The 27,793-nt window shown below is 47.9% G+C and overlaps 1 protein-coding gene across 2 annotated transcripts in view; it reads left to right on the plus strand.

Moving 5' to 3' along the window:
• The first annotated feature begins 577 nt into the window (after nucleotides 1-577).
• Nucleotides 578-27,793, plus strand: part of PARP1 (poly(ADP-ribose) polymerase 1) — a 32,188-nt gene continuing 4,972 nt past the window's right edge. The window contains exons 1-17 of one of the 2 annotated variants that reach the window (XM_087828941.1): nucleotides 578-717; nucleotides 5,258-5,423; nucleotides 6,591-6,706; nucleotides 8,585-8,799; nucleotides 10,618-10,717; nucleotides 12,196-12,312; nucleotides 13,014-13,190; nucleotides 14,323-14,470; nucleotides 15,527-15,667; nucleotides 16,352-16,591; nucleotides 16,841-16,909; nucleotides 17,143-17,275; nucleotides 19,263-19,458; nucleotides 21,496-21,624; nucleotides 24,049-24,132; nucleotides 25,835-25,957; nucleotides 26,551-26,679. In XM_087828941.1, coding sequence (XP_087685067.1) covers nucleotides 598-717; nucleotides 5,258-5,423; nucleotides 6,591-6,706; nucleotides 8,585-8,799; nucleotides 10,618-10,717; nucleotides 12,196-12,312; nucleotides 13,014-13,190; nucleotides 14,323-14,470; nucleotides 15,527-15,667; nucleotides 16,352-16,591; nucleotides 16,841-16,909; nucleotides 17,143-17,275; nucleotides 19,263-19,458; nucleotides 21,496-21,624; nucleotides 24,049-24,132; nucleotides 25,835-25,957; nucleotides 26,551-26,679 — 2,403 coding nt within the window. In that variant the 5' untranslated portion in view covers nucleotides 578-597. The remainder of the gene's footprint in view (nucleotides 718-5,257; nucleotides 5,424-6,590; nucleotides 6,707-8,584; nucleotides 8,800-10,617; nucleotides 10,718-12,195; nucleotides 12,313-13,013; nucleotides 13,191-14,322; nucleotides 14,471-15,526; nucleotides 15,668-16,351; nucleotides 16,592-16,840; nucleotides 16,910-17,142; nucleotides 17,276-19,262; nucleotides 19,459-21,495; nucleotides 21,625-24,048; nucleotides 24,133-25,834; nucleotides 25,958-26,550; nucleotides 26,680-27,793) is intronic. The other variant, XM_087828940.1, reaches the window with a different exon arrangement.

Consider the following 27,793-nt stretch of genomic DNA (forward strand, 5'->3'; position numbering starts at 1 on the left):
AGATTTCAGTTAGCACCCCTCCGAGGGCCAGCCAGGGTTGCAAACCAGCCACCTTCCCCGAGCCGGCCCAGGGCCTTCCAGACCCGGCCGCCCTCGGGGGCCAGAAGACACGCTTATTAAAAGGGAATGAGGGTAGGATTAATTGGGAGAGCGTGTCAGCCTTCCAGCCACCAAAATGGTTAAAGGGGCGGTGCCCGATGCTCCCAAGAGCTGCTGGCGCGGAGCAAACTTAAGCTGGTCTCGCAGCCCCAGCGGCCCGCCCATCTCGCGCAGCCGCAGGCGCCGGGGAAGCACCGCCCCCCGCGGCCGGCAGGGGGCGCGCGCGCCGGAGGCCCCGCCCCTTGAAAGCGTGCGCCGGGGGCGTTCCGGCCGCCAGGCAGCAGTAATCTATCCGGGAGCGGCGGGTGGTCGACGCGACGTGCTCGGCGGCGGCTGTGGGCGCTCGGGCTCCTGAGGGGTGCGGGCTGACGGACGCACGCACGCACGCACGCGAGGGGCGGTGAGGCGGCCGGGCGGCGAGGCGGCGGGGCGGCTGCAGTGTGTCTGGAGGCGGCGGCGGCGGCGGGCTCCTGGGGCTGCAGCGGCCCGTGCGGGAGGATGGCGGAGGCCTCGGACAAGCTCTACCGGGTCGAGTACGCCAAGAGCGGACGCGCCTCCTGCAAGAAATGCAGCGAAAGCATCCCCAAGGACTCGCTCCGGATGGCCATCATGGTGCAGGTGCCCGCGTGCGGGCCGCTTTGTGCGCGGCGGGGCTTCCGCGTCCGGGGCGGTGGGGGGAGGGCCGGCCGGGGGCCGCGGGAGCCCGCGCGGGGCCTGTGGGGGCCGCGGGAGCCCGCGCGGGGCCTGTGGGCGCCGCCGCTCCCCGCCCGGCGCGCAGCCCGTCGAGCGGACCCTCCGGACGGCTTCGCTGGATTTGCAGGAAAAGCCCGGGAAATGGAGTCGGGGCGTGAGGGTGGGGGCGTCTTGCTTTGTGGAAAAATGAGGAACCGTTTCTGTTATTACCATTGGCCCCGGGGCGGGGGCGGGGGTGGGATGTGTGCGTGGTCTTTGGAGGCTCGTGCGGTTTCGCCCGACCTTGTTCTGGAAGGTTTTTGTCCTACATTGATGGCGACGACTGGCGTGAGAGGCTTTTTTCAAACCTATTTTTGGCTATCGTTTCAACCTCAACCTCATTTTTTTTTTTTAATTATGCAAAACTATGCAAGGCCGTTGTTTCTCTCCAGTGCGTTCACTTTGGGCCTGATTTTTTTTTTTTTTAATTTAAAATAACATTTTCCCCAAACTTTCCAGGTTCACAGTCCCGTTCTCTTGCTGCAATTTGCAGCTTTTCGGTCTGAGTAAGTGGCTTGGGGGGGGGGGGGTCCACATCGGGACTTCTTGACAGCTTGTGGATCCCCTCCCGAGCTCCCTTAGGCTTCAGAGAGCCGGGGGGCATTGGAGTGCTTTGTGAGGTGTGTTTGAAGGCCCTGCCAGGGGGTTCCTGCCTCTTCCAGCTTCTATCTTGCTCATGTCTGTCTGCCTGTGTAATCTTGATTCTCACCTGCCCTGTCTCCCCAGCTCCAACATAAAACTCTATAATCCAAGCTTAGTGCTAACGGTCAAGGTAACTTGATTTTCCTTCCGTGGGGTGAGGGGATCATGTGTTTTGGGAATGACTATATTTTCAGTACTACTGGGGTGAAGGGGGAGTGGGTATAAGTACTTAGGTTTTCTCATTTCCTGACCTGGCGGGGACTGGGACTGTTATGTTGGTATCCTCAGGGCTTACCTAGCTTAGTACAGGACAGATGGTACTTAATCATTTAATAAACACTTACTGAGCACCTACTGGGTTCCAGGTACTAGGGGCACAAAGAGCGGTTCAGCCGTTGGGAAGCTTCAGTTTGGTTAGAAGAAAGGTGATTCGTAAACATTGCTGTCCAGGGGTGGATGCCACCTGATGGAGCGGTGCCTTAGGCGTTGTGTGCCCAGGATGGGAGCTTGGTCAGGAGTCCTTGCATTCAGTCTGCACACTGAAGTGGCTGGAAGTCGAGGATGAATTAGAAGACCCACCATCTGAAGAGCGACATATCCACTAAATGTCTTTGAATGTATGGGCGGCTGAGCCTAAGAAGCTCTCTTCTCGTGTAGGAGCTCTTAACCTGGGGTCTGTGGGGTGTGGGTAGAAGGTCCATGAGTTTAGATGAGAACCCATTTGCATCTCCCTTTTCATTAACCTCTAGGTAGAAGTCATTATTTCCTTCAGTTATGAGCATAAGCCACAAAGGCGTATTAGCAGTACTTGTGATTTTTGTCACCATTGGTAATTACAGATATTTGTGTGTCACTTTACATTTGTTGGGGATTTCTCTGTCATTTACGCACGCCCATCGCTGTTTCAAGGTAACAGTAGTTAAGTGGGTGCTGGATCTTGTTATTTAATGCTTTAAATCTCATGGGTTACTGTATTAGAGGAAGCTTTTAAAATGTTTTGGTAACTATTTCAATATAATCGGTTCCCTTTGTAAACCTGTGTCTTTTGTCCTGCATTTTTAAATATTCTGAGAAAGGGACATCCATAGGCTTTGCTAGGTGGCTAAAGAGGACCCTGTCTATTGAGGACAGACAGAAAACCTAAGTACAGCCAGTGAGATGAGCAAGGACTCTGTGGGGAGTAAAGAAGGGGGGTAACTCTGTCTGGGGGAGTTGGGATGGCTCCATTGAGCAGTCAGTTCAAGAACCAAATAAACTTGAACATTCTAGGCCCTCTTTTGGCACACTTAATTGTGAATGAGATTATTACTAAAAGTAAGTGTGGTTGTCCCTAATTGTAATTAGGGAATGGAGTTTTAATTCAGAATGTAAAGTTGTCCTCTAGGCTGAGCTGGTGGGGACCAGAAAGAAAGAAGCCATTCATTTCCCACTAGGATTTAAAAACCTTCTTTTACATTTGTATGGGAGGATTGTTCTGGGAGTATCAAATACCTGATACTTTAGCTGGTGTGCCCTGGGGCAGCCTTGAGGGGGATGAACTGGGAGGAGGTTGTGGTGAGCCATTTGTTCTTCTGTCCTGGGAGGGTTAAGGCACACATTGTCCTCACGCAGGGTTTGGTAATGGTCCTTTGCTCTTTGGGGTCGGCGGGCAGTGGAGTGGCCAGATGAGGACCCTGATATGGGATAGGTGCTCAGTACACAAAGATTCTGCTGCTTGCCAGAGCCATTTGGCTGCCAAATGATAGCCATAGTCTTGTGACCTTGGTCTAGCTCGCTTCTTGTCATACCATTCTCAGTCCTAAGGTCTAGGGTAAAACTTTGCTTTGGTTAAAGGTTCTTCTATTGAGGGAGAGGAGGGCCCCAATCACTCATGCATGGGGACACAGCACCGAGACCAAGGTTTAAGGGACAGGTGTGAGGCCCTGGCAGAGCCAAGAAGGTATGGCACAGTCACGAGTTCTAGTGTGGGGGCAAAGCCACTGAGCCATGTGCCCTCCTTTGCATGGGCATTGCAGAAGAGGGGTAGACAAGGGGTATCCAGACAGGAAGAAGAGCCAGGCGGAGGCCACTGCTGATGTGTACAAGATGGCCTGATGCTTAAGGGTGTGTCTGTTGCCTTGGTGAAAGTTTGAGAGCCAGAACACGACTCTACTCTGAAGTGCCATTTGTTTGGTTTGGGAGACCTCTTTTCCACAGCAGGGATCCCCCTCCTTCCTTCTTCCCTCCAGACTTAGGATATTCCACAAATACCCTAAATGCCCACTATGAGCAGGCTTTGCCCGATGCCAGCAAGGTGGGCATTGTGCCTTTCAGGGAGCTTAACCCAGTGCAGGACAGGCATTGATCAAATAATCACCCAAATGGATCATTCGGAACTGTGGAAACTGTGGGAGGGGCCTTAGGGATACCCGAGAAAGTACTGTTTGCTCTGAATAGGACCAGGAGAATTCTGGGCTGAGGAAACAGCTGATGCTGTTGTAAACAGGCTGTGTGATGCTGAGGAGTCCTTGCCATGCTCAGCTTTAACCTTCCATTTTAATCTATTAAGTCTAGAAAGAGGCCTCTCACATAGTGGGCGAGGGCTAGTTCGGAGACCTTGTTACTGCTTTTTCACAATATTTCCCCTGTCCCCACAACTCTATCCTAAAAGTTCTATATGGTATTTACTTTTCATGCCATCTTAATATTTTTATTTCATCTGCGTGACATTTGGCTTTATGTTAGTATATAAAAGCATATGTTTGAGGCCTCCCTTGCTTTAGTCAGAACCACTTGTGTGTTTTTAAGTAGCTCTTCCTACCCAGCATTATAGTGGAAAGAACCGTGGTGTCAGGGCTGCCTTTGTGGACACCTCCCCCAGGCATCTATGAAATGGGAGTGCTAGTTTCCACCCAGACCCAGTTGTGTGTGCCACAGACCAAATAAACACCAGTGTTTATTCCACTGTCCCTGTCATTATCACCTTTCTGTAAAGCCTGGGAGCGCCTGGCACTGTGACACTGAAAGGCCTGATAACTGTCTAGTCAGTACCAACCCGAGTGAGGCTTCAAAGGAAAGAAAACCTGCCGTGAGAAGTGAACCCCCTTTCCTGCAGCAGGAAATGGAACTTCCTAAAGGCCTGTGAGCAAGCTGACAGTCTAGCTACGGGTCTGGGAGTTCTGTTGGCTGCTCGCACTGGCCTGCCTCCCTAATCCGTTCTTTCTCGCTCATAGAAGTTCACTCCTTCCACTCGCATCTGTGTGACTGCTACGGGCCTGCCGCTTTCCTGACACATTTTCTCTGCCTTGCTCATTGTCTGGGACTGGCTCCTTGTTCTAACTATAGAGGCACTTACAGAGCACTTTCGGGGCCACACAGGCCCTCTGAGTCCAGGCCTGACTCTCCCATGCAGACACAGTGAGGTCTTGTGTGCATTTTAGTATGCTCAGAAGTAAAGTATGTCATTGAAACTTATTAGCCTGTGGTTAAAAAGGTTCATGGGCAGAATCCTATTCAAAAATGCTGCCATTCCCATGGATGTCCCATGTCCTGCAAGTGCTGGCTCAGTAGGCAGCAGCTTTCTTAGCTGTAGGGGAAGAGCCTGAAGAGAAATGTAGAATGGGCGGCTGCTGCTTCTCATCTGTTTGCAACTTTCCCGGGGCCATGTGGGGACATGGGCAAGGCTGCCTTCGTTTCACAGATAAAACAAGGGCTTGATGTGTTACAGTGCTGAGGGCGGGGCTTTAGGTTGCATTGGAGATTAACTAACTGTTCATTTACCTCCCTCTGATTCTCATCTTTCTAGTCACCCATGTTTGATGGCAAAGTCCCACACTGGTACCATTTCTCCTGCTTCTGGAAGGTTGGCCACTCCATCTGGCAGCCTGACGTCGAGGTGGATGGGTTCTCTGAGCTGAGGTGGGACGACCAGCAGAAAGTTAAGAAGACTGCAGAGGCTGGAGGAGTGACAGGTGCGTGTACACAAGGGGGGCAGCGAGTGTGACTCCCAACCTCAGAGATTCCAGGGGGCCTTTTCCAAGAGAGCAAAGAAAAAGTTCTTCAGCTCACCCCTCCCTGTTTCACACATGTGTGTACAGAGAACAAAGTGGCCATGTTACTTCAGCCACACCTCATTGACCCAGCTTTGTCCTATTGCAGGTTATTTTATTGTTCCAGATGCCTGAAAAGTTGTTTTAATAGGGTACTTTTTAGAGCAGTTTTAGGTTCACAGCAAAATTAAAGTGTAGAGAGTGCCCGTATTCCTCCTGACCCCACAGAAGCATGGCCTTCCCACCGTCAACGTCCTCCACCAGAGGAGTAATTCTGTTCCCATCAGTGGACTTGCATTAGCACATTACCATCACCCAAAGTCCATAGTTTACATTAGCATTCACTCGTGTCATCTACAAACAGACAACTTAGAAAAGAATCTAGCTTTTATCCCAAATACTTGGCTATTTACCCCCAAGACTATTGAATGATTCAGCCTTTTCCCATTAATTAGAAATGCCATCCATACTGTATGCTGTCTTACATATACTTGTGTCTGTATCAAGGTACTCCCTTTAGCAAGCCGGTGTGGCTCATCGGTTGAGCGTGGACCTGTGATCCAGGAGATCGCGGTTCGATTCCTGGTCAGGGCACATGCCCGGGTTTTGGGCTTGATCGCGGCAGGGGGCAAGCAGGCGGCAGCAGATCAATGACTCTCTCATCATTGATGTTTCTGTCTCTCTTCTTCTCCCTTCCTTTCTCTGAAATGAATAAAAAATACTTTAAAAAAAAAAAAAAAAGATATCCCCTATAATTCAACGTTTAACTTTAATCAATATACATACTTTCCATAGTGAGGGAAGGGGGCTGCAGAGGAAGTGGAGAGACGGGGAAAGTGGGATGACCACCAGCTAACATTGTGCTGTTTCCAAGAGCCTACCTGAGAAAGGTTTTTATTTTATTGCCAGAAGAGCTCTGTTAACCAGCCACAGTGGTTAGAAATGGCGTAGATGAAATGGACCAACCTTGATCACCCAGAACACCAGGTGCCGTAGTAGAGGAACCCCAGGGAGGTGGAAGTGGAGGATAGGGACACTGGAGCTACACCGAGGCTGTTGAGATAAGTGTTGCTGTGTTTGATTCTTCAGGTAAAGGCCAGGGTGGAGTTGGCGGCAAGATGGAGAAGACACTGGGTGACTTTGCCGCAGAGTATGCCAAGTCTAACAGAAGCACGTGCAAGGGCTGTATGGAAAAGATAAATAAGGTAAGAACTTAGGAATTCAAATGCCTGACTCTGGATTTCTTACATTGGATAGCTCAAAAGAAAAATAGGGGCTTTACGTTTTAGCTCAACACTAGTGGTTAAAAACAAAGTGGAGATCTTAGTAGAGACAGGAGGTGACAATGACTTTTCTTCCAGTCAGGTCGGTCTCTCAAACTCACAGTCCAGGCCTCGTATCTATAACTGCATCCACTCTTAGGAAACTGGATTGGGGGTGGGGCGGGGAAGTTTGGAAAGCATTTACCCGAGGGGGTCTCTTCTGGGCTTGGCAGTGGCTGAGAAGAGGTTGTTGGTCTGTGTTTTGTGGTAGGATTAAGTTTAAGGAGTGGGCTTGTTCCCTGGTGTGAGCCTCCAGGTTTCTTCTACTTCACTAGCGGAACTTCATTAACCACCCTTTTCTACCAGTTGTCGTCCCTGAAGTGTGACAGCCATTTGGGAAGAATAGATGTTCTCCGAGTAGCAGGGGGACAGGAATGGAAGGACTGGCCTATGCCCTCCAGCCTCGTCACCCTTCCCTGAGCTTACACAAATAATTCTGTTCGATTAGTGTAAGGTTCCTGCTCCCTGGGAGTATTGGAGGTGAGCCAGTGGGTTTTAGAAAGGAAAATCATGACATTGTTAGATCTTCTCCAGCTACCTTTAACCAATGTAAATTTGAGGCAAAAGTTTAGGTTCTGTGGGGAATATCAGAAGCTGTGTGCTGTTGAGTATCGCTTGGCCTGAAATGGGGTTTTGCGGAGCATCGGCACCCTTCTAGGGCTCACAGGCATGGAACTCTCCTAGGAATGTCAGGCCTGGAACTGTGAATCTGGGCAGGATGGAAGAACTAGATGCAACAGACTGAAGATGGGGGGCGGGGGCAGAAAATCCCTGCTGGAACAGGGGCCTATTGTGGCTCCTGGGCCTGGGGTACAGTGTCCCAGCTGTGCCCCAGCCTACTGTATTAGGTGTTCTTATGCCTGCTCCAAGTCAGCAAAACATTCTCATGAAAATGTTATGTCCACCAATGGTCGTTGGTGCCAATTTAACTGACAGAAATCCCCAATTTGGGGTGCGGTTAAGAAGGAAATTTCATTCAGTGCAAACAACTCAATGGTGGGTGATACAGCACAGCTGTGAAACACAGCACCATAGAGCCAGAGAAATGCAGTCTTATTTTCAGTGGTCTCCTAGCCAGAGGGGAGCTGGCTTATATGGACACACATTTCCGTCCCTGGTCCCTGATTGTTCCATTCTCTGCAGATGAGGACTCCCAAATTCTCAGTTTGATTGGTCCAAAAGGCACTACCCTGATTGATCAGAAAAAGGCACTCTGGTCAGAACCATGCAGCTCTGATTGGATGGGGAAAGCAGTTCTATTGGTTGAAATAGGATTCCAGGAACTCCTTTATAAGTGCTGTCTCAGGTGGCAGAAACACAGTGTAGGCAGGTAGGCAGTTCAGTGCAGGCCTCTCTCTGAAGCGCAGTGTGTGTTAGAGGCCCCCCTCTAGAAATAGCTGCTAGGCTCTGTTTTGTTTTTTTTTTTTGAAAAAAATTGGAGCCTAGTTAGCCACCAGGAGCCCTTCTTTGTAGGTGTCTTCCTTCTAAGGATTCAGTTAACAGTTCCTTGACTTGCCCAGCCAGATAGGTAGCTAGTTGAAGTTGAGCCCACTAAAAATGGGGGGGCAGGGACTTGAGGGTAACACATAATCACTGGTGACATAAAAGAGCTAAAACCTCCCAGCAGTCCTCATGTCACCTTTGAGGTGGACCTGAGGCCCCTGGCTGGCTAGAGCTTGGGCTGGCTTGGTTACAGCCAGTCCCTCATGTCTCGCCATCCTTTCTTGTCTCTCTCAGTACCACATGTGGTTTTTCCTATAGGGCCAGGTGCGCCTGTCCAAGAAGATGCTGGACCCAGAGAAGCCCCAGCTGGGCATGATCGACCGCTGGTACCACCCAGACTGCTTTGTTCAGAACAGGGAGGAGTTGGGTTTCCGGCCCGAATACAGTGCGAGCCAGCTCAAGGGCTTCAGCCTGCTTGCTCCTGAGGATAAGGAAGCCCTGGAGAAGCAGCTCCCAGGAGTCAAAAGTGAAGGGTGGGTGGAGGGCCATGGGGAGTGTAAGGGGGGTTCAGTGAGGAGCTTGATGGAGGCCCAGAGACCCCTCAGATTCCATGCCACTCCTGTGTTTCCCCTTGCTGACCTTGAGAAAGCCAGGAATGCAGACCAAGGGATGGTGACAACTCAGCTCTGCCTCTTCCCCAGCTCTGGTAGTGGAAGACAGCAGGGAAGGGCTGCAGGGTGCTTCTGGTGGTCTGATCCCGTGGCCCCTGCATGACCCACTTTCCTGCCCCCATGGCCTCCTCCTGTGTGGACGATTTCCTTTGTGTCTGGGTGTTTCTGAGAAAGGTTCTGAGAGGATCCTGACAGCTTTTTAATGGCGTGCAAAGGGGGCAGTCGATAAGACATTCCCTGGTTTAGAGTTTAGAATGATATGGGTTTCATATGTTGCTAACGTTTAGGATGGGAAGACCTACCAATAACTTATCTTGAGTCCATGGGCACTTCTTATTCTTTCCAGGTTTCCCTCTGCTGGTCCTTTACCCCCGGTCTAGCATTGCTTGGTAGTAAGTACACCAAGGGAGATGTGGCAGGGCCATTGTGTGCACCGGACTTCTGGGACAGTGACCATGCACCACTGTATTAGGATCAGGGTGACCCTGACATTGACAGGTGGCTGTCCTGCATTATTTTATTTATTTACTTATTTATTTACTTATTTATTTATTATTAAATATATCTTCATTGATTTCAGAGAGAGGGAGGAAGAGAGAGAAACATCAATGATGAGAGTTGTCATTGATTGCTGCCTCCTGCACACCCCTGCTGGGGATCAAGCCTGCAACCTGGGCATGTGCCCTGACCGAGAATCAAACTACAATCTCCTGGGTCATAGGTCAATGCGCAACCGCTGAGTCACGATGGCTGGGCTATCCTGCATCATTTTAGTTCATAGCACACAGCATGTGTGGCTCACGACTCTGTACAAAAACCGGGAAATCGAGCCTGTGGAGTAAATCCCCAGGGCATTCATTGCAGCACACGGTGTAGGTATAAGGATACATAAGCTCATGCACATGAGCAACCATCAGAATTGATGGAGGTTTTGGCACGTGAGGCATTGTGCTAAACAATTTACGCGGGATATTTCATTTAACTATCGCCACAGTCCTATCGGGTAGATGGTATTCTTTTCTGGTTTTATAGATGAAGGAGAATGTAAGGGTTTGACTCAGGTTTGTGTGATGGCTGAAACAGAGTCTTAAACATTATGGTTGTCCTGCCTTGTTTTTAAGGCCTGCTGATGACCCTTAGTGCCCACCTTACATCAGGGATGACACTGCTGAATTTGGTCAGCAGTGTTTGCTGAGGCAGACTGGTGAGCAATGCCTAGACTGTCATTTGTTTGGGCTTTTAATTAGCAGTGCAGCCTCACCTCACAACAGCCTCTTGGCCTTCCGAGCAGCCCTATGCTTTAGTTTGAAAGGTTCAGCCCCTGCGCTTGGGCTATATCTTTCTGCCTCTCAGCTACAGGCTTTCTTCTAGCATCGTCCCTACGAGGAATCTTCCAGGCTGTCTCGTTTGTGTCAAGAGGTACATGGGATTTTTGACATCAGATGAAGCCTGAGCCCTGGATCCTTACTGGGTTGTTACAAGGCTCTGGAGTAACCCTGAGATCCCTCCTTGCAGTAGAGTATGTTCTGAAGGGGATGAAGTTAGTGTAAACACTGCCTGAGAAGACCTCAAGTAGGGCCTGCAGAGGAGAGTTGAGATAACAAAATACTGTGTCACCCAAGTTGTTAGATTTCAGAGTTTTCATGGCTCTGGTTCTCTTACATCCTGCATCTCTTTCAGAAAGAGGAAAGGCGATGAGGTAGATGGAGTGGACCAAGTTCCCAAGAAGAAATCTAAAAAAGAGAAAGACAAGGATAGTAAGCTTGAAAAGGCCCTCAAGGTGAGTTCTGAGCTGTGTGTCTCCTTTCGCCATTCTGTCTCAGTTTTCTTTCCTCATTCTGGGAAAAGTTCAAGGAGGTGTGTGTCCCACGTACCAAGACCTTTCGGGATTCCCAAATTGATAGCTGTTGTTTAAAGCATGGCGTTTTGCCCAGCCGGCGTGGCTCAGTGGTTGAGCATCAACCTATGATCGAGGAGATGCAGTTCAATTCCCGGTCAGGGAACACACCCAGGTTGTGGGCTCGATCCCTATTAGGGGGCGTGCAGAAGGCAGCCGATCAATGACTCATCATTGATGTTTCTATCTCTCTCTCTAAAACCAATAAAGACATTTTTTTTTTAAATAAATAAGTAAAAATAATAAAAAGCATAGCTTTTCCCCCAGGTGGTTTTCTTCCTCCCAAAGACACAGTTCTTATTTGAAGGGTAAGCCACTTTAGACTCCAGTGCCAGACGAGCAGCCAGGCTCAGGCAGGAGTGGAGAAGTCATTCCCCACTTACCAGCCCCATACTGAGATGGTAGATTCGTCCTTCAACCTCGCAGTACATCACTGTGCATCCTGGACCTGTAGAGTCACTTGTGAACATTGGAAATTGAATATTAAATTTAAGGAAGCCAAAGGTTCTTAGCTTAGACAGATGCCTTGAAGAGACAAAGTAGTTTCTTTTCTTTTAATGAAGATCTCTTGTTTTTAAAAAAGGAATAAAAGGCATTATAGTAAAGAGCAGGCGACTACCCATTAAATCAGTAGTCATTGTCAGAGATTCATCACTCTGACACGTGCATTGAAACAAAGTACAAATTATTAATCAGAAAATGATAGCTGTTTGGGGAACTAGAGGAGAACATTCAGTCTCTTTTAGGAACTTGATTTCCATGAGATGTCTGCTTGGCGCTCTTATGTGAGTATTCAATTTTTGGCAGTGGTATAAAAATTAGAAGCAATTTCTGATCTTGTTCCAGTTTGGTAAGAAATTGCTGTGATTGCCCTTAGTAAAAAATGGTCCAGATGTGACTCCAATAGCGCTATGGTGCTATTTTGCACTGAGTAAGTAGGTGTTTGGCATCCCCCCATGCACTCTCAGATTGGTGGAGAGCAGTCACACCCACCTCCCTTAGGTACCAGATGTTGGGCTGATAAACCTGAAGGCTTCCAGGCTCTTTCCTATGGTTCCTAGTGTTTGTTTGTGAATGATTGATTTCAGGGACCCTGGTTCCTGGACACAGCCTTCCCTATGTCCCTCAGTGGTTGCCTCCCCACCTTCCACTGTGTTCTTGAGCGAGCGTGCTCTGGGTTTACTTTGGCATCCATAGGACTAGGACTGGAAGTACACTTCTGTATTGATGAGACCATCTTCGGAGGGCAGCTTAGCTAAGGATGTGGTTGGAGACAAGCAAGACTGGTGGGATTTCCTCCAGTTGTTGGGTTTCTTTCTTTGAAAAGAGCTGGTCTCTCAGCGGCTGGATCTTGTCCATAGGCCCAGAATGACCTGATCTGGAACATCAAGGATGAGCTAAAGAAAGTGTGTTCGACGAATGACCTGAAAGAGCTGCTCATCTTCAACAAGCAGCAAGTGCCCTCCGGGGAGTCGGCGGTGAGCTGCCTTTGTGTTAAGTGAGACGCGTGGGAGGCAACCAGGTTGCTGTGGAGTGACTGTCCTTTCGGACTCTGGGAGGCCCTCCGATTGAACACCTGCTGGTATTAATTGGGAGGAGTAACAATTCCATAGTTGTGTTGCATGGTCATTACCATCGTGGTCACCATTTCCCGGGGGCAGGCTCTCCCAAGCCCTTTCGGATCTTCCACAAGGTAGCCCTTGGTTTAGAATTTTGATGAGGAGTGAAGTGGGCCTTATATTTGTCTTCTATCTTCATGCCACACTGGCCTGAGGAACTCTCTCTGCTGCCTTCTGCCCACACTGCCAAGAGCTGTGAGGTCTGCGGAGAGAGTAGAGACCACCTTGTGAGACCAGTTTCCCCAGCAGGCCCTGCCCTGTCCTCTCCCTCACTAGTGGAAAGGTTGGCTCTGTTTCTTGTGCAGAAGCAGTGGGTGCTCTGGCTCTCCCTTTATTTCTAAGTCACTGAGGGAAGTGGGAACTGCAGGAATATGCATGGACTTAAAGTACGAAAACCTAAGCCCCACCTGTAAACCAGCTGGCCAAGGGATCCTAGCAAGCCTCGGGGCAAGCCCTCTCTTCTGTTCGTGCCGTCTGTGCAGATTCTTCATCCCACATCGGTAACATCATTTTCTGTAGCCACTCCTTTTCTCTCCAACATGTTTTTTCACTGGCTTCAGATCTTGGACCGCGTAGCTGATGGCATAGTATTCGGTGCCCTCCTTCCCTGCGAGGAATGCTCAGGCCAGCTGGTCTTCAAGAGCGATGCTTATTACTGTACCGGGGATGTCACTGCCTGGACCAAGTGTATGGTTAAGACACAGACACCCAACCGGAAGGAGTGGGTGACTCCAAAGGTAAGGGGGCAAGATCCTGGGATCTGTTGGCAGAAAAACAATGATCCCCTCACTCCAGGCCACCACAACTGCAGGATAATGTTCCTCAGACTTCTTTACAGCTGATCCAGCCTCATAATTAGAATATAACATATTATTTGTTCAATGAGTTTAAAAACTACACAAATGTAGAACCAAAGCATTTCTAACTGGAGTATAGGTTTGTTGAGTTGGTGTAAAATCTTTTTGCTTGCAAAGACCGTGGCTTATTTCTATTTGTGTTCATCAAGTGCTTGTTCTGTGCCAGGCACTGATCTAATAGGCACAGGAGACATATGGTGAATAAATGGATAATAATTTCTGCCTTTATGTTAGAAGACTTTTCCTTAAGGATGTTTACTTGCCTTGGTGCTAGAGGGGGAGCTGGGTCCAGAGTTCAGACATCGTCTGTTGTTGATCTCTACTGTAATAGAACTACCTATTGAATTCTTAGGTGCAAGACCTCAATCGAGGAACCTCATTTGGAACTGTGTTGGTGGGGGGCTGACAATGTCTTTGGGGACTTGGCTGCTGGAAGGACTCCATCTGTGTCCTCAAACTCAGCTTGAGCTGGTGCCCAGCTGCCTGGGGCAGAGTCGTGGCTGCCACTAACTAGGACCTGGGATTTGATCTTCATCAGATTCTCTGTCCTTGTGCATACTTTTTTCTAAGAAGGGTAGGAAATTGCCTTGATTTCCACCTGAGTAATGATCTCTCTCCCACTGTGTGCAGTCTTTGGGGGGCTTTTGGTCATGGGATGGGCACCTGAACTCAGAGAGGCCTGTTGATTCTTGAGCACAACTTGAGAATGAGGCGTAGAAGTGGTAGTCAGGTTTCAGCAGTGGTTCCCAGATTGTAAACTAATTTTTAATTTATTTTTATTTTTTTCAGCATCCACAGTAGCAGCTCTATTATAAACTTAGAAGTACTAGAAATAAGCACCATATCTGTAATACCGTATTTCATACTAGAAGCCTCACATTTTCTTATGTTATTCTTTATTGTAAAAAGAAACAAGAGATTTTAAAATTTGGACAAGAGAAATTATCTTTGCTCTATCAAGTGGTTATTTCAAGGGAGAGCTGGTTTCTTAACTGAAACTTAAATTCTTTAGGAATTCCGAGAAATCCCTTACCTCAAGAAATTGAAGGTCAAAAAGCAGGACCGTATATTTCCCCCAGAGACCAGTGCCCCAGTGGTGGCAGCACCACCGCCTTCCACAGCTTCTGCGCCTGCTACTGTGAACTCTTCTGCCCCACCAGGTAGAGCTCCAGGGCTGGGTGGAGGTGGGGGGTAGGCTGAGGCCCTGTTCTTTGGGAAAACAGGATATCTTCCTCAGTTCGCTATTGCTGATCCGGTGAGGAAGCCCTGTCACACTCCCCTCTGCAGGAAAAGGGAGGTTGGGAGGGAAGCTCCTAAGAAAGGCCAGGTAGATAGCCTTACCTGGAATGGTAATCAGTGTATCCTGCCTAACTGTCCTACTGAGCATCTCTCCAGGTCTCACTTTCCTGCCTCTGGGTAGCCCTGCACCCATCAGTCATCCTGAGCCTGATGCGGTGCTGCAGTCCCATGCATACAGATATCTGCTGTATATATTGTAGCAGAGGAAGTTACTGATCAGTATTTGTGAGAAATACTCCACACCAAGAAAGATGGTGAGGTCAGTTTGTGTTTTCGTCAGGAGAAGAGCCCCACTGCCTTTGTTTACTCAAGGGACATGTGGAGGGCTTGCAGGACTTTTCCCTGTGGCACCTCTTGTTTTAGGAATGTGTCGCCAGCACTGCATTCCCATCAGCTACAAGTAAGGCATGCCCCTGTCCCAGGGATTTCTGACCTGGGTTTAGTGCTGGACAGCTCAAATGCTAGGGTTTTCTTTTTGCCTGGAATCGGTTGTCTCCGTTTATTGTGATCAAAGCTTTGAGTGACTGTCGTGAAGAAGTCTAATTTTTTTAGTGTGGTTAATTACTAGGCTTTGCATAAGAAATTGCAGTTCTTAGATGTGAAATGGGAGGAGAGGAATGAAAGTAATTGGGTGTTCATGTGACCTACCTCTTCGCTCCTCATCCACTGCTAGCCTCCTGGTCCCTGGTCCCCACGCTCCAAATACAGCCTTTTTGTGCCCAGGGATGAGTGCAGCTGCTTCGGTGGCATTCTGCTGTCCTGTCCTCTGTTTTCCTACTAGCCTTTTACTTCTGTTTTCATAGACTTCCCTCAGGAGAAGCTGATGAGAGGGGTGCTGAGGCTGCCCAGGGGCCCCATAGCCTGTCCTGGGTTTTCCCCGGGGAACAGCCTGTCACGATTGTGTTCTGCCATCCCAGATAAGCCATTGTCCAACATGAGGATCCTGACTCTTGGGAAACTGTCCCGGAACAAGGATGAAGTGAAGGCCACGGTCGAGAAACTCGGGGGGAAGTTGACAGGGACAGCCAACAAAGCCTCCCTGTGCATCAGCACCAGAAGTGAGTTTAATCTTATTTGTAAACCCGAGATACTGCTCTGTCTCCTGCGATTGCAATGGGGATTAAGTGCGGTGATGTGCTTAACACAGTGTCTCACGCAGACAGGGCCATTGCTCTGCTTCTGTAGGAAGGGCGGCCAGCTGTGCACCTTGTCCGGCTGCTCTGGGCTGTAGCATATTCACATGCCCTCTAGTCCCTGCTAGAGACTGGAGGCTATTGTTCTAATCACCTAGCCCTCTGCTGCAAGGTGTTAGTAGGCGTGCTGCCCAAATAAAAGTTGGCAACTTAAGTACATTTGGGAAGTGTAGTTAAAGGTAAGTAGGTTTCTTTGTAACATTATTATATTGATGACTGTTGTAATCAATCTCTAAGACCAGAGAAATGATATATAGCATTTTCTAAACATATTTGACTTCAGAGTCCTTTTTCTGTGGAATGTTTCTGAACATCTTATTCTGTAGAATGGTCTAGAGAAGGTGACATTAATTCATCACACCTTAGAGGAAGGGGGGTGTTGCTGGTAAGAGTTGTGGAAATTGCCTAAGAGCACTAGATTTGGAAGGAATGGAGGGCGGTGGGTGAAGAGGGTTTGGAAGTAATCAGTAAATATGACTAGTAATTTGGGATTTAAGATTTGTTTTAAATTTGTTTAGCTTTTCTTTTTTTCTTTCCTAATTTGAACAGAGGAGGTGGAAAAGATGAATAAAAAGATGGAGGAAGTAAAAGAGGGCAACATTCGAGTTGTGTCTGAGGATTTCCTCCAGGACATTGCCGCCTCAGCCAAGAGCTTTCAGGAGCTGGTCTCAGCCCACATCTTGTCTCCCTGGGGTGCTGAGGTGAAGGTCGAGCCTGTTGCAGTTGTGGCCCCAAAAGGGAAGTCGGCTGCAGTCTCCAAAAAGAGCAAGTGCCCTGTCAAGGAGGAAGGTGAGGCCCTGAGCTGCTGTCCCCGGGGCTAAGAGCCAGTTACGCTAGTGGCCCCATTCTGTCATAGGTCCTGGCCTGTCCCATGTCTGCCTGTGCGGAACTTCACCCTTTATGCCCCTGAAATGGCCCGGGGTGGTGGAAAGTACACAGGTGCCATGTTGGCATATGATACAAGTGAAAATGACCACTTGTCTGCCTTCCAGATTCTCTTTTCAATTTAATGTTCACATTTCTCTGTCCCCTTCCAAGGAAACAACAAATCTGAAAAGACAGTGAAATTAACTCTTAAAGGAGGAGCTGCTGTTGATCCTGATTCTGGTGAGCAAACAGGGATGGGGTGAGCAGGGTGGGGCCTTCCTTTGCGCTCGTGCCTCCTCACATGGTCCCCCAACCGTCCTGTCCTGATAATAGGCACATCTTGTGGGGAACCTCCCAAAGGTGGTGGTAGAGTATCCAAGCAGGTGTGGACTCTATGCCTGCAGACCCTTCTCCCTGAGCGCTCTGGCCCCTCTGTCAGGAAGGAAGCTATAGGAACCCTCCCTCCATGACAGGTCTGGAACACACTGCACATGTCCTGGAGAAAGGCGGGAAGGTCTTCAGCGCCACCCTCGGCCTGGTGGACATTGTTAAAGGAACCAATTCCTATTACAAGCTTCAGCTCCTGGAGGATGACAAAGGAAGCAGGTGTGTTCTGGGGATGGGAGAGTGTTCAGGGGAGCTGAGATCCATGAGAGGTGTAGGCCCATGAAACCCAAGTTTTCTCAGTACCTGGGGAATTTGGTCTCCTCACAAAGAACATGGTGTGTAATGAGGCCTTCAGTGAGACAGGGAAGGTGCCATCACTGCCAGACAGCCTTGCTCTTCTGTGTCCAGTCACCATCTTCACAGGGTGTGGTATCACATAATCTCCCAACTCATTTCTGATAGCCCCTTAAAGATTGTAGAGTTTCTGATGCCTTTACTCATGTTTTTAAACTTACGAAGCACGTAAAGTTTAATTTCACGTCAACCTCTCTAGTTACTAACGATGTTTGGATTTGTCTTTTTTTTTAACTGGTTGAGCTAGGCAAGGGCCTGTTCTGGAGGGCCTAGGGGCTGGACTGGCTTTTATAATCCACACCTCCACTGGTTGATCGTCCCTCATAACCACCAACATGGGGTGGGAGCTGTGTGTAGGTGGAAAGTTGTGTGGAAGGATCTTAATGAATTCTAATGGTGAAAAGACTTTTTTTTTTTAATTACTTTCCTATGTTAAACCTGACCTTTTCTTTTTATTACATGAAAACCATTTACCCATTGTAACTCCAGGAGATCCAAAAAGGTTTGCTGGTGGAAAGGCAAACCCCTGTAGTAATGGTAGCCTAAGGGAATTAAAAATCAGCACCTGGTAAATCCTGCTAGCCTCAATATGTAAGCACTGTCATGTCTTCCTATCTCTTTATCTTTCACCAAACCTTTCATTTAAAAAGTGAACATCAGAGGTTACCATAAAGAAGAGTACAAAGTATTTGGTTGGCTACTAAAAATTGCTAAAGAAATAAACCTCAGTTGTCATTTAGTTTATTACCTACTCTGGTCAGAGATTTGAAAGCAAAAAATGGTTTCTTGCTTGTAAAATACAGCTTCCAAAAGCTAGATGTATATTGTACTGCAGGACAAGGAACAGGGTTTTTCTAGAAATAACAGTCTCACAGTCTGTTAAATGATAGGCAATGAGAATAAAATTTTCCACCACAACGAAAAATTCTAATGTTGATTGTAGATGTGTGCATTTTCCTGGCGGCCTGGATTTATTGGTCTTCAGAGTGAAAGGGTAGTGTGGGTTATTAAGGTAATTCAGTGTGGTGTCTTCCAAACATTTCGAGGGGCAAAAACTCAACAGAATAAACTTAGATGCTTTTAGACAAGAGCCCAGGAAAAAAGCAGAAAGCTCCAAATTTTATTTGAACTCTGGTTTTACCTTAAAACCGCATACAAGTCTTATATTTGGGTTTCTAATATATTAATAGTTATGGTGATGTAAAATTTAACTTATCCATTACTTCCACTAGGAAAAATTAACTTAACCAAAGCTAGGCAGCACAGGAGCTACAGGTTACCTGTGATATGTGCCCATGTGCCCCAAATTGAGATGGAAATAAAATGATAGGCTGGGTCCAAAGGTGGTTAACGCTGTATGCCACTGTTCCACACCTTCCATTTCATAGCATCTCAGCTTCTGATCCGAACCAAAAGTTCTATATTATCTTTAGGGTATGTTGTTAATGGCTGCATCTCTTTAAACACATGACTTCCAAATGATACTTGCTACATTTCTTTGGGGAGTGGAATTGGGTGTTTTAAATCAAGGTCTATAGGACCCCAGCTTGGCTACCAGGCCCAAGCTGTTAAGCTGTTCTTAGGCACTTTTTATAGGCAACTTGAAAGGACATTCTTTAATTACTTTAAACTTATTATAACTCTAAATTCAGTAAAAGTAAAATAAATGTCCTTTGTTGAAATGTCAGTTCCTTTCTTTCCTCTGTGTCACTCACCATCATTTTGGGGTATTTGCCGTTCTTTCTGACCCAAGTGGAATGTTAGGGAAGGGAAACTCCTCCTGAAATGTGACTAGGTAACCCACAAATTTGTATCTGATGCTTCTCCTCTCCCCCCCTTGCTGCCCTCATAGGTATTGGATATTCAGGTCCTGGGGCCGCGTGGGCACGGTGATTGGTAGTAACAAACTGGAGCAAATGCCATCCAAGGAGGATGCTGTTGAGCACTTCATGAAATTATATGAAGAGAAAACCGGAAATGCCTGGCACTCCGAGAACTTCACAAAGTATCCCAAAAAGTTCTACCCCTTGGAGATTGATTATGGCCAGGTAATCGCGTAATGCTCTTAACACTATCTAGTTATAGTAAAAGGAAGGGATACCATATTCTTTTAAAAACATGCCGTGAATCAGATGGCATCACTGGTGAATGCTACCAGATGTTTAAAGAATTAATACAGGTCCTCCACAAACTCTTCTAAAAAACGTAATAGGAAGGAACAGTTCTAGCTCATTCTGTGAGGCCAGATATGGTATCACCCTGATACCAAAGCCAGATAAAGAGAGGAAAACTGAAGACCCATATCCCCATTAACATGGATGCAAGACCCTCAGCAGAATACTAGCAGACTGAATCTAGCAGCACATAAGGATTATATACCATTACCTAGTGGAATTTATCCCAGGAATGCAAGGTGGTTCAGCCCAGGAAATCAGTGTAATATAACATGAATAAAGGACAGAAGCCGCGTGACCGTCCTAATAGACAAGGAAAAGGCATTTAATAAAATCCAGTACCCTTCGTGGGTAAGATCCACACCGTGAAGTATGAGGTGGAGATACTTTACTTTTTTTTTTTTAATCTTTGAAATCTGGTGTGTTTTTAACACTTACAGTACATCTCAGTTTAGACTGGCCACATTTCAAAACCAGCAACTATATTAAGCTGATCTAGAGAATTATTTCTTAAGGCTGTATAGAATTCCATCCTGTGGGTGGCCATAATTCACATGTGTGGTTGCCCCCCAATTAGGAATTTAGATTAGTTTTAGGTATTTGATTTGACAATGCTGATATAAATATCTATTCCTCTATCATTAGAGGTGGAGTTGCTGAGTATGTGCATTTACATAAGGCTTTTTGACATGTTAATAGTTTGTTCTTCAGTGAGGTTAGAATCAGAAGATTAGTGCATTTAAGATTCAGTGTTTCAGGATTAAGAGTATATCCACTGTGATGTTGACAACAGCAGCCATGAGCACTAACACAGCACAGGTTTCTCTCTGCATCTTGGTTTAGCCAAGCAGATCCCAGGAAAGCCCAATGCCAGTTACCTTCAGTCAAAGCAGATTTAAACGCTAATTGTTTCTAAGGACACTGTGATGGACAGTGTATACTCCCTGCCCTCATGTGGTTCAAAAGTGAGAAGAGTTAAGGCATTTCCATTATAATTTGGTCTTGACTTAGCCTGGGTTGTCCAGACAGTAGGGGTTGAGTCTCTGCGTGCTATTTATCAGGAGGTACAGTCCCAGGGAGTAGGGATTGGGGGGGGTGGTTAATGCTAGGATGTACTTTAACACTATCAAGCTGCCTGGCAGGAACTGGGACTAGTTGCTTGGTCCTTTGGGACTTTAAAGAAAGCTGTGTGAGCTTAGTCATTCATACAGTTGGCAATCAGTCCTGGGATTAAGTAGTGTAAGAGAAGTGGAGAATTTGTCCAGTGTTCCCTTGATCCAAGGTTTGCCCTCATAGCTGCCGACCGCTTCTGCGTTGGACATGGGTGGGCACTGAACAAATTCCCGTGCAGGACACCAGCAACCCAAGGGTCGGAGACAATGAGCAGGAAGTGGCAAGGGTGTGCGTGAGGGAAGTGTTGAGTGCCTGCAAGGCAGCCTGCGCAGGACTGAGTGCTGCAGTTGCAGCTGGAGTAAGAATGTGGCGCAGGGTCGGGCCAGCGTGGCTCAGCGGTTGATGTTGACCTGTGATCCAGGCAATCATGGTTCGATTTCTGGTCAGGGCACATGCCTAGGTTGTGGGCTCAATCCCCAGCAGGGGGCATACAGGAGGTAGCCAATGAATGGCTCTCATCATTGATCCTTCTATCTCTCCCTCTCCTTTCCTCTCTCTGAAGTCAGTAATATATTTTTTAAAAAGATTATGGAGCAACCAAGAGGACTTGGGAGTGTACCAGAAGTGTCTGATCCCTCTGCAAACTCAGACACACTCTTCCTGGCAACTGCTGCCCAAACCCTGTTGATTGATGCTTAGCCTTTTTGCTGGTAGCACTACATCCTGTGTCTTCTATCTGCAGCCTATGGGTCTTTTGCAGTTTTTCTTTCCCTTCGTAACATTCCTTTTCCCCCAAAGGATGAAGAGGCTGTGAAGAAACTGACAGTAAACCCTGGCACCAAGTCCAAGCTCCCCAAGCCAGTGCAGAACCTCATTAAGATGATCTTTGATGTGGAAAGTATGAAGAAAGCCATGGTGGAATTTGAGGTTAGTGCACTTTATTGTTTTTATCTGTGAGCGTTTGCTGGGGTCATTGATTGGAGTACTGAGCTGGTAATGAGCTCAGTGGCTGTTCTTGCTGGATTCAGCATCTCTACCTGTGCTTAAGCCTGAAAGGTGCAGGTGTGCTGAGGCCTGGAATGCTTGCGAAGGATTGTTGGACTTGCTGTGGAATATAGGGTGTGTTATAGAGAGCTGTCCCCTGGGTTCCCAGTCCCCCTCACAGTTATTCTTGTTACCATGGTAAGGTCTGTAGCATACTTCTTTGTGGCCCACCCAAGCAGGCCATCTGGAGTTGCCCTGGCAAGTGCAGTACATAGCCCACTTCCAGTAAAAGAACTGCTGTGATCACTATTGACAGAAGTGCAGGGAACTTCTGACACTCGCTTCATCAGATAAAATTCATATCCACTGTTTTTAGAAAGAGGTTGGTCACTGGACTAGGTGGAGTGGGGTTGGGGTGCTGGTGGTGAGATTAGTCCTCTCCTGCCCAGGCCAGAATTCCCCACTTGTTGTTTACAGCTTCCTACACTCTGGTTTTTCTGTGACTTAAAGAAGTTCTCACCTGTCATCAGACCCAAGTCTCTCTCTTCCTGTGAAATGACATTGTGATGCTGTTTTTCACTCAGATAAGTAACTAGTTTCACAAAAGGAAAAGGGCTGGGGCCCTGCTGGAATAGGTTGGAGGGGGCCTGTGAAAGTGTGTGCAGACTGGGATGTGTGCTCCTAGCCTTGCGGGTTCCACGTAGGATTGAGGTAACCAGGTGGATAGTAAACATGGAAACCCTAGGAGCTTTATACCCAGTAGGGGAAGTTGGCACTCCCTGTGAGTAGGTGAATTTTGAGCCTGGAGCAGAATGGTGCATGGGGGAAGGGGGATGCTAAATTCAAAACCCCTAACTAATACAGCCTTAGAAGCCTTCCTGTGCTGCAGGTGGGGTTCCTGGACCCCAGGGCATCGCTCCCACTTTTCACTTCCTCCCTAAGCTGAACTGCTGTGGAGCCTCTGTCCCAGTTGCAGGGCTGTACTTGGAGTTTGTTTTCCGGCAGTGGGGGCAGCTTGTGTTGATTCAGCTCTCCCTTTGTTCTAGTCGCCTGTGTATGTTTTGAGGGTGCAGATTGGAGAGACCAGTCTTTTTTAAATAAACACCAAGACAACACCGCTTAGGGAATACTGCTCCCTTCAGAGTCTTGCTCTCACTCTGGTCACACTGCCCTTCGTCAGAACACCTTTCCACGTCCCTCGTTTAGAACGGCCTTTAGAACCAATTTATAACTCATCCTAAGAGTCTACTCTCTTATTGTATCTCCTGGTTCAAAATAGATTATCCACCTTCTTCCCCAGAGTTAGCTCCAACTATTTAACTCTTCCCAGAAATCAGATCTCCCTCAGGATGGAGAGTATTGAGCGTATAGCCACACGTATGTGTCATGGCTTATGGGAGCTATTGGACACTGTCACCGCTGGCCCCTGGTTGGTGCCTGCTGAACTTTGAGCACTTTTACAGCTTATTTCATTTAATTACCACAGTGGTTCCATGTCTCGTTATCCCAGACACTGCAGGTTCTGGGGATGCAGAGGTGACTAAGGTATCGTCTGGGCCTTGAAACTCAGAAGGGTCCATTGTGAATAGCCCCAGAGACAGTGTCTCAGGATACAGAGTGTGGGGTCCCCCTGATGCACAGATGTGCGTGGGGGCCGGGCAAGCAGTACAGGCAGGGTCACTCACAGTGGATTGGTTGCCTTTTGAGGAAGGTGGCCCCATTTTACAGATAGGAACCCAAGACTGAGAAGTTGATGCACAATTAAGAACTGGTGATCAGGTCTTCTGGTTGTAAATCTCATGCTTTTTTCCAATACAGCTTATCACCTCTCCCAGGGTGGTGTAAGCAATAGCAATATTGTCGAAATAAATGTTTAACCTGCTGGGATGACTGATGTGAAAGAGACACTGTCAACTTGATATAAATATGTATGTTCAGAAGCAAGCTCTTTTAAAAATAATTTTCACTACTTTATGGTTTTCCATCTGGGGACTGCCTTGGCTCTGAGATCCCAGGGAAGGCCACCTGGGCTCACCCTCATCCTCACTTCGGAATTAGTTGGGAATTATGCTGTATCTTCCAGAAGTGTTGGTCTGTTTCGCATGAAACGCAGGGGTGGGAGAGCCCTGGTTGGCTTATCCCTGCCGTACATGAAGTAGCGAGAATCTTCTCATAGACTCTGGCCCCAGCAGTGGGGGTCGGACTGCAAAGTCTGTGGAGTCACTGCATCTCCCCAGGAAGATGGGGCAGCCTTCTGAATGCTTCTATCAGGGCCTCAAGAGGCCTGAAAGGGTAATCGGTCCACCTTTCCCAACACCATGCTGCACAGTGCCTGGCTTTCAAAGGGGAAATCCCCTGTCTCCTCAGATTGACCTCCAGAAGATGCCCTTGGGGAAGCTGAGCAAAAGGCAGATCCAGGCCGCATACTCAATCCTCAGTGAGGTCCAACAGGTAAGCGAGGAGCCAACCCCTTCTCTGTCCCAGCTGCCCAGTGGGTCTCCTGGGCCAACCTCCCCGGCAGACCCCTCATCTTTGGGGTGCAGCAATACATTTACTCAAGGTCAGTGGATGTTCTGGGCCACAGTTCATGATGATTGAGATTTTTTTCAATTCAACAAGTGTGACAAGTGCTACCACTTAACGAACGATGATCACAAAACCAATGAATTATCAGTGTTTCCAGTGATCAGATATGTAATAATCTTCCTATGAACTTGATGAGGAATTTGATTCTCCTACCTCTTAAAAATCTTCTGATTTTGTGTGTCCTTAATTAGATTTCATCTATTTTGCAGTTACAAGAAAGTTATCGAATAGAAAGCTAAAGTCTTACTTTCATTCATGTCGTCCCGTCCCCCCCCATCCACAGAGCTTTAAAACTGTACCCTGGTGGGTCCCACTTGTATTTGGGGTCAGGGGGCAGGCTTGGCTTGTGAAAGAAGAAAAACAAACAGGAAGCTGAAGTTGGGCCAGGAAAATGGCTTTATGGCTGGAGCTGGAGTAGAGGCCCTGACATATAGCAGTTAAATCCACTTAGAACTGGTGTCAAGCAATGGCCTCTCTCTGTGTTACCCACCAACTGACACGTGAAAGGCTTTCCTCAGCCCAAGCTCTTTCCTATTCCAGAATCCTCAGGTGGAAGGGCTGGGATAGTGTCCTTACCCATTGCACAGAGCAGACTGCAGCAGACAGAAATTTTATGGTTTGGAGAAGCCAGTGTCCCTGTGAGAAGCAGACTTGTGGCTTCCGGCTGCAGGATGCGAACTTGCTGCCCCTCTACCATCCTTGGTCCACCTAGGATGTCTGCCAAGTATGCAGTATCTCGTGGTCCAGCTGCTCCATCTCTTTGTGCATTTATTGAACACCTTTTGGATACAGAGCACTAATTGTCATTGTGGCAGGAAGGGGAACTTAGCCCTTTCGTGGTGGCCACCTGGACCTCCTGAAAATAAATTCCCTGCCTAAAGATGAAATTCAGTGGATAAAGGGAGCCTGAAATTTATAGCAATGGGGTTTTGGGGTGTTTTTTTTTTTCTCACTTTTAACATTTCATTATGATAAGTTTTCACACAGCCCTAGCTGATTTTCTCAGTGGTTAGAGCATGGGATCACAGACTGAAAGACCCGATTCGATTCTAGCCAAGGGCACGTACCTCTGTGGGAGGCAACCAGTCGATGTCTCTCACATTGATGTTTCTCCCTCTCCCCCACCCTCCCTTCCACCCTTTCTGAAAAGCAATGAAAAAATATCCTCAGGTGAGGATTTTAAAAAAGTTTTAAACATACAAAAAGTTGAAAGAATTTCACAACAATTCCCATGAGCCCACCACCTAGATGCTACAGTTAACATTTTGCATAGCGGATCTATAAACTCTACAGCTCTTTCATTTCTACAAATGAAATTTTATGGGAAGCTAATTGTATGCTGAGTCTCACAGTTTGAGGATGGGGGTCCTGCCACTGCAGGGTGATGTGACACCAACAGGAAGGTGATCATCTTGGAAATTGCACTACATTTCCTGGCTCATTCCTTCACCGGTATACCTCAGGACTCCACTGCAGCACCCACCTTCTAGAGGAGAAAGCCCAGCCACATGCTGGGGACTCAGAACTGCTGCTTCAGCCTCTGTTCCATCTGTCCCCTCCCCTAAAGGCATTGTCCCAGGGCAGCAGTGACGCCCAGATTCTGGATCTCTCAAATCGCTTCTACACCTTGATCCCCCACGACTTTGGGATGAAGAAGCCTCCACTCCTGAACAACACAGACAGTGTGCAGGTAGCACGGGGGTCCAGGAGGGACCCTTGGGTCTGCTGGGCTGTGGCGCTGCTCATGGTGTTGCCCCCTGCGACTCCCTCTCCACATCATGGTCCCTGAGGGCAGGGGCCGGTTCTGGGAAGGCTGCTTCTGTGTCATCATTTTGAAGTGGGATTTCTGCCCACATTGGTGGGGACAGATCACAGGCAGAACAGATGGTTTTTCCTCCCTTGCACCTCCTCATCAGGGAAAGCTTTGGGAGTGGGAGAGCCCTCATAATAGCATCTTCATCCCTGGTTTCCCTCCCTGCCTCACAAGGGAACCAGTGATAAGTGGCCACCTGCCCCCAGTGTGTGCTAGAGGAAAGAGGAGCCTTACCACAGCCTTGTGGCTTTCGCCTCTCCCCTCCCACAGGGAGCCCTCCTTGGCATTCTGAGGAATCCTCAGTGATGTTCACTATGAACGGATGACAGGCTGTCCCCAGTCAGCTAGGAATTCCCCCCTTCACTGTCCATTTGGGCTGTTATCTGCGTGTAGGTTTTCTGTCCCAAGGCTGGGCAAGACTTTCTCCCTCATTGTGGTACCTAGCTCAAGGATTTTCTTTGTTCCTGTAGGCCAAAGTGGAAATGCTGGACAACCTGCTGGACATTGAGGTGGCCTACAGTCTGCTCAGGGGTGGATCTGATGATAGCAGCAAGGACCCCATCGATGTCAACTATGAGAAGCTCAAAACTGAAATTAAGGTAACCGCCTCTCTGAAGCATCTTAAGCACTTATTCCCAAGAGCCCTGGTCTCCAAACTTAAATGTACATCAGGATCTCCTGGAGAACTTCCTAAAACAGGTTGCTGGGGTCCAAAAACTGGCCTTTCTAGCAAGTTCCAGTTGCTGTTGGTGGTCCTTTGAGATTCTGAGAGCATTTCACCTACAAATAAGCACATTGTTTACAAGGTGGGCTTCCAAGCCAGGGCCTCAGTTTGGTGTAGAGACTGGTTTTTGGGGGCTTTACGGAAAGGTCTTTTTTCCTTAATCTAGAGAGGATCTCTGTTTTCGGAGACTTCTGTGGCAGGAACCCTAGAAGGTTTGTTACTGGTATCTCATGTCAGAAGTGGATAATGCCTAATGGCACTGTAATAAAAATACAGTGCCTGGGTTGAAGTGGCCATATTGATACACAGAGTCCTTGAACTTCTGCATTGGAGGCTCAGGCAGAAATCACCCTGCCCATGCTAACCTGAGAAGGAATCTTTGCCTCGGCTCCTAGCTTGCCCTGACCTTTAACATGGTCTCCTCTCCCATGTGCACTACTCAGCCCCTTTGTCCTTTCCTGCAGAATTACAGGGTTCAAGTTCACTAGAGTCTGCTGAACCTGGTAGGGCTTGTGTACATTGCTAAAAAGAGCCTTTGCTCCTTGCTTAGGACAAAGCATAGATTTGGGTTCGAGCAGGGTAAGACACCAAATGTCATTTGTTTTGCCCCTAGGGGCACTTCCAGGATAGGAATGCTGTGGGATCGGTTCTGTGTGAAGGGATTGTTACTGTGTTAAGAGGCTGGGAAGAAGAGCAGAATTCCGAGGTTTTCTAGACTTTGGGTAAGAATATGAAAATAGGACACAGCCTCTCTCATAACATGCTCTCGTTTGGTTAGCACAGATTATATTAACTAGTTGACAGGTAGGTAGTAGACGAGTGCTCTGAGCCATAGTGTGCATGGCCCTGAGGAGTCAGGAGCCCCATCCTCAAAAGCCACACAATTGATCAGATCTTTGCTGCTTTTGATTGCAAGTCTTTGCTTTGGGGCGTCTCCTGGCCACCATGTCTTAACTCTGTGAATTGGTCCGTTACCTGGGAGCTGGCTC

The sequence above is a fragment of the Miniopterus natalensis genome, chromosome 21 (genome assembly GCF_054644295.1).
Source record: "Miniopterus natalensis isolate mMinNat1 chromosome 21, mMinNat1.hap1, whole genome shotgun sequence".
NCBI classification, from domain to species: domain Eukaryota; kingdom Metazoa; phylum Chordata; class Mammalia; order Chiroptera; family Miniopteridae; genus Miniopterus; species Miniopterus natalensis.